Genomic DNA, 13,644 nt, shown 5'->3' on the forward strand with positions numbered 1-13,644 from the left:
CAACCCCAAGTCCACGAGCCCACCCAGAAGACTCCCTATTCTCTGAGCTGTTCTGAGGTTGCACTGACTCCTGTGCACCACCAGGTGGCACCAGATCCCCCTCAACACTCAGCCCACAAGGCTGTACTACCTGGTAGAGTCCTGGCCAGGGTTGGATGAGGCGGGTGGTCCCTGTGGGTGGCTTGGCTCGGTGAGGAGTACACTACTGAGCTGTGTCGGTTTGCTTTGAGGACTGGACTCCCTAGGCCTTCCCTGGCTAAGAAATGAAAGGAGTGGGTTAGATGATCTTGAAATTCAGCTTCACAAACAGAACCCTGGTCCTTGGGCTGCAGCAGAGCAGAGCATAGGTGATGGTTCAGTAGTTTCCTTGTAGTTTCTTTGATCAGAATCCTCTGGTAACAGGCCCACCTGCACATCAGTGATAGCACAACAGCTAACACTTACAAAGATGGGCTTAAGGCACCAGGGATTCTGAAGATCATTCAGAGATCTTCATCCTAGTTTCACTGAGTCCTGCGACTAGTTAGCTGACTGGCAAACTTCAGTCTCTCTGGGCCAAGGTCTCCTCATCTGCACAACAAAGCAGCTTCTTTTTCCTCTAAATATCCCATGACTATATATACTTTATCACCTATTAAACTAATTCCTTGAAAATGTATCATCTAGGGGAGCTCCCTGGTGATCCAGGGGCTAAGTCTTCATGCTCCCAATGCAGGGGCCCACGTTTGATCCCTGGTCAGGGAACTAGATCCCACATGCCACAACTAGAAGATGCCGTGTGGCACAACTTAAGACCTGACAAATAAGATAAAGAAAAAGAAAATGCGTGATTTATGCATACATAGGAATTCCCTTTTATCTAGAACAGCCCAGTCTCCTGCTGTATCAGAGTGCAAAGAGAGGCTGTTGAATTAGAAATGTCATGTCTGATCAGCTTCTTTGAAGAACAATTTGGCAACAGCTATCAAGCATCTGTCAGAGAAGGCAATGGCATCCCACTCCAGTACTCTTGCCTGGAAAGTCCCCTGGACGGAGGAGCCTGGTAGGCTGCAGTCCATGGGGTCACTAAGAGTTGGGCACAACTGAGCGACTTCGCTTACACTTTTCACTTTCATGCATTGGAGAAGGAAATGGCAACCCACTCCAGTGTTCTTGCCTGGAGAATCTCAGGGACGGGGGAGCCTGGTGGGCTGCCCTCTATGGGGCTGCACAAAGTCCGACACGACTGAAGCGACTTAGCAGCAGCAGCAGCATCAAGCATCTTCAAAGTGTTCAAACCCTCTGTAACTCTGCTTCTGGGAGTCTATCAAGGACATAACCCAAAATGCAGAACAAAATTTACTGACAAGTCACTATAACCCTAGTCATAACAGAAAAAAGAAAGACTGAAACAACCTAAAATTCAACAATGGGGGAAAAGAATAATGGGAAGAATTCAATTTTTCCCCATTTCAAACTTATAATTTCAAAGTAAGTTTACAGGATGTTTTTAATAACAAAGGATAAAAAAGTTCTAATGTAAAGCAAAAACTCAGGATACAAAATTGCCTTCTTATTTAGTCGCTCAATCACGTCCGACCCGTTGTGACCGCATGGACTATAGCCCACCAGGCTCCTCTGTCCGTGGGATTCTCCAGGCAAGAATACTGGAGTGGGTTGCCATTTCTTTCTCCAGGGGATCTTCTCCAAGCAGGGATCGAACCAGCGCCTCCTGCATTGGCAGGCAGATTATTTATCACTGAGTCACCCGGGAAGCCCACAGAAATGCCTACATGTATATAATTAAGGTTATTTTGAAAGCACACGAAAAGCCTAGGTGGGTTGGCAGCAAAGTATTCAACTTCTCCCTTGGCGCTGAGCAGGGCAGCCGCAGCTGCAGCTTCTGCTTCGTCCTCCAGCGGCTGTACCGTCGCCCTGTCTGCCGCTGTCAGTGACGTGAGTGCTAAACTCTGAGGCCGATTGGGTGGTTCTTCAGTTCATTCCCTTCGTAAAGGTAAAATACACTAATCTAAAATGCCTGGGCATGTTCCTCGATTCTCCCTTTGGTACATATTTAACTGAAGTGAAGAGAACAGCAAATTCTTGTCATTATTCTCAGTCACCACTGAGGGCAGGAATAAAAACAATTTTTTTCCAGGAAGATGGACTTCAAAGCTGTGGATTAATGCTGTCTTTTAACCACAGAAAAGGAAAACTAAGTTCATATACGACTCTGTCCTGAAAAACATTTATTGCTCCATTAATAATTCTTCCTATGCAAAAGAAAATTTGTTTTTCCTAAGTTCTTAAAAACCCAGCATATGCATACACTTTCCTTCTACTGAAGGAAAATTGATTTGTGCTGAAATCAATTCATTTCATCGATCTGGCTAAAAATCAGAGTCCAAAAGGTAATGATGATATTGCTCAATTTCCTCCTCCTGCCCCCCAGAGTCAATGACACTTATTTTGAACAACACTGATTTTCACCTAGTTTGGTTTCTGGAACCCTGGCACGTGGGATGCCTGGTACTTCCTTTTCTCAGGAAAGCGATCTGGACAGTTTCAGGAAGACAGGGTGCTCTGCTCTGGACCACTGAGGAGTTCTGTCTGGCTGACCTGCAGCAGCTTCACCTCGTGACGTCTCCTGCGAGTCTCCATTATACTGCTCTTCTCACTCACTCAACGGAGAGAACCTGCTGACATCCCTTTCTGTGTTACTACTCCTCAACGCTCACAATCTCTTTGTCACCAGCAACGTGAAAACCATTAAGTGGCCTAAGGGTCACATGGGCGTCTGAAGACATGATGACACAAAGAACAATGAAACGTTAACCTACCTGCTGGTATTCTGGTTCCTGTCTCTTTCCAAGTTGTCCTTGGCTCTGTGAGTGGGCTGAAACTGCTCACCTCTGCTCTGTTTTCCAGGGCCACAAAGAGCTGGCAGCTTAAAAATCAGGAGACATGTTTCAGTGCTTTGATGAAGGAATCCCGCTTCCCTTCACTCTCACATTCTGTTTTTAAAGTCATTCTCGCTCAGTACGTAGAACTAACCAGACCTCTCAAGACAGTTTCAGTTTGCACGTTTCACATCTAATAACTCATCTCTTAGCTGGAGGCCTCTTCAGAGACACGCTGGCCCTCAGGACTTCAGTCTGAACAGGGTGCAAGTGGAAAATGAGCAGACAAAATAGACATCAGAAGTCCCCAGACTTTCCCCTCTATGATTATTAAGGCAGCAGGTTTTATGGCAGGAGCCCCAGGCCCTGGGTTCTCGTCTGATCTTTACTCAGACTAACCTTAGTGAGCCTTATGTTTTGGTTTCCTCATCCATAAAACAGGGACAATAATATCTGCCTAAACCTTCTGGGAGGTGGGGGGAGGAGAGGGGTGCTATGAAAATAAAACACAACCAAAAAAAAAAGGCTACAATACTTCAAAAATAGTAGAAGTAAAGTAAATTAAAGCCAATGCCCTTTAGCCAAAAAAAGAGACCTGGGATCTGCTTACTGCAATTTCAACTAAGTTTAATTGCATTTCCTAACCTACAGGAAATAAAAGATTTGGGAATGGCAGCAAGACACCTAAGGTGAGGAGATGCATAAAAATGATCACTGTTCCTGTGGAGTATGAGTTCCAGAGGCTGTTGAGTAGAGGCAACATTGTATCACAGTAACAGATGTTCAAAAAATCCTCATTATCACCAAGGAAAGGCTAGAATAGATTTAGAATATATTTAAATTGGCATTTAGAATAATGGCAAGTCTGTAGTGTTTTCATTCAGTATGATTAAAAATTTAAGAATGGAGAAATTAAAAGAATGAATTTCAAATGTTTGAAAATTTCACTTAGGTGAAAATGCCTTATTCCTTGATTATGCTAGAAAACCAGGGTAGGCTTTTTAAAGAACAATTAAAATATGGTATAGTTGCTTTACACATAGCCATATGTACTAGTAGATGGTTTCCAACAACGGCTGCCTTCAATTCCTTCCCTCCCTGTCCACATTGCCACTGGAGAGCTGGAATCTACTTTCCTTCCCTTGAATCCATGCTGGCTTCCTGTGACGATCAGAAAAGCAGCAAAAGTGATCTTGTCCTAGTTTTTAAGAGACCTGGCAGCTTCAGTTTTCACTTGGGAAGCCAGCTGCCAGGCTGCAGAGAAGCTTGGATGAGACTACTTAGTCAATCAAAAGAAGCCAAGTGTGGAAAGAGGCCGCCTGGGGAAGCCCGGTAACTGAGGCCTTCCTGCAACTTCTTGCTCAATGCAGACTCCAGCTGAACGCAGTTGAGGGGCTGGTCCTGGCCAGTGCCACAAAGAATGGAAGAATCAGTCAGGTTAGCCCTGTCATACTCAGGGCCCACAGAATTATGAGAAGTAATAAAACATTGTTATTTTATGTTATGCAGCAAAAGATAATCAACACACAATATACAATAAAAGTTATTTCCAGTAGTTTTCTAGTAAACTCTAACTTTCATTGTGCCTTCTCTTTCTGTGTGTGTGTTAGTAGCTCAGTTGTGTCGACTCTTTGTGACCCCATGGACTGTAGCCCACCAGGCTCCTCTGTCCATGGGATTCTCCAGGCAAGAATACTGGAGTGAGTTGCCATTTCATTCTCCAAAATCACCTTCCTTCTCTTTACATAAAAACAAATGCCAAGGCTTTTCCAAATGTTCTAAGTGAGGACTAAAGTCTCACTGAAATGCAGCAAGGAACAGTGCAAGAGCACTAGCCTGGGAGTCAGAAACCCAGCTGGGGCCGATCAGTGGCACAGCAAGGGATGGGGTAGTGGGAGTCAGCTGCCCTGTGCAGGCCAAGAGGGTGCACTTTAGGTGGAGGATTTTAAAAGAATAATAAAACTCACTAAAAGCCTGCTTTTTTTTTTTTTTAAAATACCATGAGCCAGCAGCTCTAAATAATTTCAGTAATAAGATCCTCCTTCCAGTGGTGCTGACCTCTCCCACTCCACCCTGTGCTCAGTCACACCCATGGATCTCAGAAAGCTCACGTCTCTGAGCTTGAGCTTCACACTCTGGAAAAGGATGGGCTTGATCCATCTCTAAAGTTTTGATTCAACAGGCAGCCAGCTCTGCATGTGTGAACTTGTTAAAATTCATCCATTCATTCATTCCCTCAATGACGGAGTACCTTCTACTGCTAGGCCCCCTTCTATGTGTGGGGACATTTCCTCAGCCTTACTGGACGGACCTGTCCTTAAGAAGCCCAGAGCCTACAAGCCATGTGGTGTGGTCAAAAAAAAAAAAAAGAAGAAACAGCAGCAGCTCACAGAGGAACCACTCTTCAACCCATGGTTTCTCACATCCTCTGAGGCATTTCCTTTGACTACCAAGTCCCTCCCATCCCCCATCGGTGTCTGAGCTGCTCCTAGCAGAGCTTGTGGCTCATTCATCAAATCCCAGGGTCTAATACACAGCCTCTGGCTCTATGCTTATCAAATGAGTGAATGAATGAATTAATAAGCAATTCAGAATGGGGATTAAATACCGGCCCAAGATACCACATTTGGTGAGTTGAACTATATAAAATTGTCAATACTTGATTATTTTGACCTACAAAACAGTGATTTCACATAGTTCATAGAATTTTACAGAGGACAGGGCCTGTGAGCTGGGTTCGGGATAGGGGATGAAGAGTATCTACCTTGGAATTCGAACCTAGAAGCCTTGTTTCCCAAAGCAAAGAGGACTCGCTAGGAGTTGGCGGTGCTGACGTCGCCCTTGCAAGTGGGTCAGGGTACGCCAAGGCCGGTTCCAAACCCTGCATGCTGCCCTGCCCCCATGTCTCAGCCTCACCTGGCGGCCCTTCTCCAGCTGATCCCCCGTGCTTTCTTCAGTGACTTGGGGGAAAGAAGCCAAAGGTGTCCAGCCACAGTTGCTTCTTTTCTTGGACCTCTTGCCAAAATGTCCCCCTCGAAAGTCTTTCACTGTCCTTGGGGACCTTGCTAGAGTCAGACCGCTGCCCCCCGGGTCCGGCCGCTGGTCCCCAGGCCGCTGCACGACAGGAGGAAGGTAGCTGGAAGCCGGGGGGCCGAGGGCCGAAGGTGAGTCGTGGATGCCTGCAAACTCTCTTGAAGAAGCCCACAGAGACCTGCGCTCCGCCTGCTCCTTCTGTATCATCTCGAGCTTTTCTATCTTCTGCTGAACATTCCTCAGCAAATCAGCATTCTGGTGCATTAAGGTCTGCGAAATCTTCAGGTTCAGCACACACTTACTGATGTACTCCTCGGTCATGGAGCGGTTGTTCGCGGCGCCCTGGGCTCCTCGGGCTGGCTCAGGCTGGCTGGGGGAACAAAGCGCATCATTCTGCCACTCCCAGTCCTCACAGGAGAGCTCTGTGTCAGCGTCCGAAGAGCTCTCATCTTCATCACAAAAACCGCACGCCTCTCTCTCCATCTTTTCCAGCTCTTCTTCCATGGACTTCAGCTCATCTGTCTGGTTTGGTGTGGCCCCCTCAAGAGATGAGCCAGTTCCTGGGTGCTCCTCCTCTGGGTCATCTGCTGTGTCCAGGCAGCCTGAGTAGATTTCATTGATTTCGAAGCTGCAGAGGCTTGTCTGATCTGGGCTGGGGTTCCTGGCCTCTTCCGCCACAGAGCAGGCAGGAGAAGCAGCGTCTTGGCGGTGAGTCTGCTGGGCCACTGGACTTATGTCTGGGACAGGAGGCTCTGGTGTTGCTTTCCCGGTGGGAGAAGAGTGACCCCTTGGGGAATGAAACTGACCACCTGCTGAAAAGAAAAGCAACATGCAGCTGATTAAAGTGACCACAGCAGCTCAGCACCTACAACTTGTTGCTCAAGTGGCATGAGAACACAGAAAGAAGTTTCTTATCGTCTCACTCACTTTTCAGTTACAAAGACTGCCAGATACACTCACAGAGAATGAGAGGGTATTTCTAACTTTTGACGAGGGTTGAGATAGAAAATTTGGGAAGGGCTTTCCTGCGTGGCTTGGTGGTAAAGAATCTGCCTGCCAATTCAGGAGACACAAATTTCATCTTTGATTCAGGAAGATCCCACATGCCAAGAAGCAACCAAGTGAGTGTGCCACAACTACTGAGCCTGTGCTCTAGAGGCCAGGAATGGCAACTACGAAAGCCCATGAGCCCTAAAGCCTGAGCTCTGCAACAAGAGGAGCCGCTGCAATGAGAAGCCTGCACACCGCAAACCAGAGAGTGGCCTCTACTCATCGTAACTAAAGAAAAACCCCACCCAGCAATGAAGACTCAGCATAGCCAAAAATAATAGGTAAATAAAATTATTTTAAAAACAAGAAAATTTGGGAAGGATCAAACCCAGGAAAAAATGCTTAAGTCACAGTATGTTCAAAACATGCCTAACTATCAGGACAAGTGAATTACAGGCCCCTGAATCTTAGGACTAAATTCACACTTTCTTTACACAAAAAGTGTTTGAATATTAACGTCAGTTCAAGTCATGCTCTTTGTGAGCATCTGATAAAATGAGCCAAGACACTACCCAAGGAGCCACTGCACTGTGAGAAAAATCATACCTTAAAAAATAACACCAGGACTGACCGCCCACCACCCCTGGTTGATGGTGTATGGCTTGCAGAAAATAGGATGGAGAAGTCAAAGTTATGAGACCGTGGAGACCATTCTGGAGGCCTCCAGGCCTGCGCAGAGAGTCAAGAGAACAGTCGCTTGGCTAGAATCTGAATGCCTGAATTTCAACTGTGTAATCAGCCTGGAATCATAAGCAAATCACATCTCTCTGAACCTTAGTTTTCTCATCTGGAATATGAGGGCATCAACCAGATGACTGCAAGGTTCTTCGCAGCTCTGAGTTCAAAGGTTTCCAAGTACACTAAAAAGTAGCAAGGCTTTAAGAAAAAGGTTAGAAGGAAATACCAAAATGTTAACAAATTATTTCTAAGAAATTCAAATCTTAAGTAATCTTCTTCCTATTATTTAAATTTTCTATAATGAACTGTAGTGGGAATTTCTAATAATGTACACTCACAGCCTTGAGAAATTTCATAGAAATAACACCTGGAAAAATAGCATATATCAAGAAACTGTGTTGAGGATGTACCAACAATGATGAAAAACATTTTTCATGTTTTTCTTAGAATAACAGCCTTCTTACAGACCCCAAGGCCAGACCCAGAAGGGAGTATGACTGGGGTCATGAAAGCATGGACCTTGACAGCGGGTCGGCGTCAGGTATGAACACTGCCTACACACTTGCTGACTGTTCCCGAGACCATCCCACGAGGGAACGGCCTGGGGTGAAAACAAGGAGATCTGGCCTATGTCAGTGCAGTGCCTTGGGAAAGATCGATCAAGCTAAGTTTTGTAGCCTACAGTCAGGAGCAACAGCTGGACTCAGAGTGGACTCTGCACCTTAGTCCGACAGAGGCTGCAGGCCCCCTGACCCACTGCACCAGATTTTGTGTTCTGCTCTCATTCTCGTTGCTCGCTTGCTCCCGGACCTTTACAGCAACAACTGGGCCCAACGTGGGGCTGGAGCAAAAATGAAAACACAGCGGACCTGGGTCGGTTGAGACGCCTCTGAAAATTCCTGCTGGTAAGTCCTCAGGCATTTAATTAGGGTTAAAATGGGAAATGTTGAGAGTGTAGAACACTATTGCCTATATATTTGTTTATTAAGACAGCTCTTGAAAGCGGGAAGAGCTTCTGTTAGTGAAGGGCAATTGTTAAAATCGTTACAAGCCGTGGATAAATAATGCTGCTGGTTCCCGTCAACAGGAACCTTAGATTTGAAAGTCTGGGAAAGAACAGACAAAAGGAACTTCACTCCTTGTTTCTATTTGTAGTACATGGACATTAAATAAGTCAGTACTGGAATCTTTGCAGACTTCTGATTCTTTTGATGAAAGTGATGATGACTCTTTTGAAAAACCTCAAAATCAATATAGCGAGGCCAGTCGCCAAATTATGTTCAATCAAGGTTATATACCAAGGTTGGAACTAGGCAAAAATCAACAAGGAAGAATTTACCCTTTGACTGCTCAAGACTTCAACCCCCCTCGCCCCGTTTTCACCAGGGGCCGCTGCTTGTGTTACTCTTCCTCCACCCACACCTGTATCTCGTAACTGGAGAACTGGTCACCCTGCGTGGCTAGAGCAGTGGCCTCTAACAACAGGAAAAACTGGAGGCTTTACATAAATTAATTAATGAACAACTTAGCAAGGGACATATCATTGAGTCCTTTAGCCCTTGGGATTTTCCAGTGTTCATTATACAAAAGAAACCTGGTAAATGGAAAATGCTTACTGATTTGAGAACTGTTAAGAGGAACTAAAAAGCCTCTTGATGAAAGTGAAAGAGCAGAGTGAAAAAGTTGGCTTAAAGCTCAACATTCAGAAAACAAAGATCATGGCATCCGGTCCCATCACTTCATGGGAAATAGATGGGGAAACAGTGGAAACAGTGGCAGACTTTAATTTTGGGGGCTCCAAAACCACTGCAGATGGTGACTGCAGCCATGAAATTAAAAGACACTTACTCCTTGGAAGGAAAGTTATGACCAACCTAGATAGCATATTCAAAAGCAGAGACATTACTTTGCCGACTAAGGTCCATCTAGTCAAGGCTATGGTTTTTCCTGTGGTCATGTATGGATGTGAGAGTTGGACTGTGAAAAAGGCTGAACGCTGAAGAATTGATGCTTTTGAACTGTGGTGTTGGAGAAGACTCTTGAGAGTCCCTTGAACTGCAAGGAGATCCAACCAGTCCATTCTGAAGGAGATCAGCCCTGGGATTTCTTTGGAAGGAGTGATGCTAAAGCTGAAACTCCAGTACTTTGGCCACCTCATGCGAAGAGGTGACTCATTGGAAAAGACTCTGATGCTGGGAGGGATTGGGGGCAGGAGGAGAAGGGAACGACCGAGGATGAGATAGCTAGATAGCATCACTGATTCTATGGACTTGAGTCTGGGTGAACTCTGGGAGTTGGTGATGGACAGGGAGGCCTGGCATGCTGCGATTCATGGGGTTGCAAAGAGTCGGACACGACTGAGCGACTGAAGTGAACTGAACTGAATGCTGTTATTGTTCCAATGGGTGCTTTACAACCTGGTCTACCTAATCCTAGTATGATTCCAAGAAATTGGTAGTTGTTTGTTATCGATCTCAAAGATTGTTTTTTCACTATTCCTTTACACCCTGATGATCAACCTAGATTTGCCTTTTCGGTTCCTTGCATTAATTTTAAGGAGCCACATAAAAGATTTCAATGGACTCTATTACCTCAAGGTATGCTTAACAGTCCCACTATTTGTCAAAATTTTGTAGCCAAGGCTTTATACCCAGTGTGACAGCAATCCCCTCATGCATATATCATTCATTATATGGATGATATACTATGATTATAAAAAAGAGAGATGACATTTTTGACACTGAATGGCCATGATATTCTTTAGATTCTGGAGAAAACTAGCTAAAATAAAATCTTTTTTGAAATTGCAAAACCAGTTCTTCTTGCATGTGCAGTTAGGAAAAAGTTGACTTGTTAAAATACTTTTTTGGAGCTCCAATTCTGCCTGGGAAACAAAAACAGGCCTGGGGAGAAAACCTTAAGCTAACTCTTATCATGTCCTTGGGATACACAGCCCACTCTGTCTGGGACTCCAGCCATAAACAAATTGGTAGAACTCAAACCAAGGGAAAAAATAAAAGAAGGAGCAAAAAGATATTTTAAATTTCAAGTGGAAAACTATGAGATCTCTGTCTGTCTGTCTAAATTCAACTGTGTCTCAGTGTGTGTCTTTGATTTTGGATACTATGTGGTTAATTTATAAATGAGTTCTATTTAAATTCAGGTTCACTTACACTGAAAAATATTCAGTATTAAATATCTAACAGTAATGTTTGTTTGCTATTATAATTAAGACATGTCTTAAGTCATCAATATTGTAATACTGTTATTGTGCCTAGGTTTAAGGTAAACTAAATTTATCAACAAAAAAGTAACTCTTTATATATATATAAATGAGATGAAAACTTTTAGATAAACTCTATTAAATTATATTTTAGAAATGTCTAAAATAATCTGAGGATTAGGGCAACCTAAATTTCTAGAATTGTACTTAACTAAATGATAAAAGTTTATTAAATAGCTAGGTCATTTCCAAATAAAATAAGATTTTTAAAACATTAATTACTGAACACTAACTTCCTCTTACAGAAAAACTAAAGAGATTTTGGACTATTACTAAACATGTTTGGTGCCATCCTGAGATGTTCTCTATTAAAAAAAAAAAAAAAGCAAATGTTTAAAAAAAATTAAAACTGGTATTTATGTTCACCAATCTATAAGATGCTAATATACAAGACAGCTCATGGTTGCTAAAGAAAAAATAAGATGTGTGTTTTTAATAAAATGGTATAAGGAACGTAATTACTTTCTATTAAGGAAAAAAGAAGTACATCTGAACTTACAAGTGGTTGTTCTCTGAACAGGCAAATACCGTGATGAATACAGAAGCGTAAAAAAGGTTTGTTTCAAGTGGAAGAGAGTTTTGTGCATGAAACAGGTTTCTTAAGGCATTAAACTGCCTTTGAAATCTTTTACTGTTACTTTCACTAGTGAATAACTTGTTTCACAATGAATATAAGCTGGTACCAATCTGGAATTTGATTTTCTCTTCCTGTTAAAAATCAAAGTCTTCTTGGAATATGGCTTTTTGATAACAGACTATATAAATTTCTTTGTATTTAAGTGATTCATACTTGCTTTTTAAATCTTTTGTTACTTTGATAAAATGAATGAGTGTTATTTCACAATGATCTATGGAGACTATGACACACACAGACAAAGCTCATACTGCTTCTACAAAATTAACCCCTCATAAGGAAATTTAAAATGGATAAATAATGGCTATAAACCAGTCAGGGCTATGGGAAGTCCAAGACAGCCACTTGGCTTTTCCCGACTCCCTGACAAACCTCCTTTTATTTGATAAGATAAAGCCTTTCCTGGCTGTAGGGTTAATATCTCACAATTTAAAAAAAAATGCTTAAAATACATTTTCTGCGATCTCCAGTGATTGGGATGCCCATTTTGCTGGACAGGTCGTACAGACATTGAGAAGAACTTCACAAACTTCTTGGAGACTATAGTTTTTACTGGCATCCTTAGTCATCAGGCAAGGACCACAAATCAAAGGGATTGGTTACATGAGATTGAACAAACTGCTAAACATGAGTACAATTTCCATGACTTTTTTGTCTGATATATTACTGGCTTCTAATTTTTGTTTTCAAATATAAAAAAGCTCATCTCCTCAAGTCACTGATGGTTTAAAAGAATTTAGTGATTTACACCTGTGGATAAAATTAAAACATTTTTCCTTTCTCTCTGTCACGTCCCTCCAGAAATTAAAAACATCTGGTTTCTGAACAGCCTCATCAAGGTTAAAAAAAAAAAAAGACTGTCTCCAGACATATACAAAAATCTCAAGAGAATACTGGGGAGCTGTAAAAGAAATATCCACCAACTGATGTCATTCAAAAGCAGAGACATTACTTTGCCGACTAAGGTCCGTCTAGTTAAGGCTATGGTTTTTTCTGTGGTCATGTATGGATGTGAGAGTTGGACTGCGAAGAAGGCTGAGCCCCGAAGAATTGATGCTTTTGAACTGTGGTGTTGGAGAAGACTCTTGAGAGTCCCTTGGACTGCAAGGAAATCCAACCAGTCCATTCTGAAGGAGATCAACCCTGGGATTTCTTTGGAAGGAATGATGCTAAAGCTGAAACTCCGGTACTTTGGCCACCTCATGAGAAGAGTTGACTCATTGGAAAAGATTCTGATGCTGGGAGGGATTGGGGGCAGGAGGAGAAGGGGACGACAGAGGATGAGATGTCTGGATGGCATCACTGACTCGATGGACGTGAGTCTGAGTGAACTCCGGGAGTTGGTGATGGACAGGGAGGCCTGGCGTGCTGCGATTCATGGGGTCGCAAAGAGTCGGACACGACTGAGCGACTGAACTGAACTGAACTGAACTGATGTCAGGCCTATGACATCTAATGTTTCACTGAATCTTAAGTTCTAGTTTTGTTAATTAAGATCTGTGTTTACTAAGACTCACTTCTTAGATAATTCCTTATGGTTATGTTACATTGCTAAGAGGCTTCATGAAGTTAAATTTAAAAAGACATTCGTCAAGTTAAATTAAACAGGTCCTTCATTAAAAAGGACACTCTAAGTTAGTTTCTAAAACTTATCTCAGTAACTAGTCTTTAAATAAAGATCAGATGCTCCAGGATCTACAACCAGGAAATTAACAACAAGCTGTAGTCGTTTAACAAACTAAGTCAGATGACTTAAAGACGTCACTGGGCTATGCCTAATAAAAGTTCTTGACTTACATTCTTATGATTCTGCTATTACTGCTAACTATACTGTTTTCTATATTGCCTGTTTCAAGAAATGTTGTCCCTTACGTTACCAAATGTGTGACTGAGGCACTGATAGAATGACGGTATGCAGTTCCATATAAAATCCATAGTTATAATGGATGTAACTCTTATCTCCTTTGGTAAACTCTCTTATGTACACATGACTATTGATACATTCTCTCAATTTATATTGGCCACTGCTCATTCCAGTGAGACTACAAAACATATACAAAGACATTTATATGCATTTTTTGCTGCTA

The 13,644-nt window shown here is 42.8% G+C and overlaps 1 protein-coding gene across 1 annotated transcript in view; it reads right to left on the reverse strand.

The window, feature by feature from the left end:
* TEX14 (testis expressed 14, intercellular bridge forming factor) overlaps positions 1-13,644 on the reverse strand; it is a 113,273-nt gene that overhangs the window by 28,485 nt on the left and 71,144 nt on the right. Inside the window, exons 14-16 of the mRNA XM_052658163.1 lie at positions 5,796-6,724; positions 2,820-2,926; positions 131-256 (exon numbers count right to left, since the gene is read on the reverse strand). Of these exons, the coding sequence (XP_052514123.1) occupies positions 131-256; positions 2,820-2,926; positions 5,796-6,724 (1,162 nt within the window). The remainder of the gene's footprint in view (positions 1-130; positions 257-2,819; positions 2,927-5,795; positions 6,725-13,644) is intronic.

The sequence above is a fragment of the Budorcas taxicolor genome, chromosome 19 (genome assembly GCF_023091745.1).
Source record: "Budorcas taxicolor isolate Tak-1 chromosome 19, Takin1.1, whole genome shotgun sequence".
Classification (NCBI taxonomy): domain Eukaryota; kingdom Metazoa; phylum Chordata; class Mammalia; order Artiodactyla; family Bovidae; genus Budorcas; species Budorcas taxicolor.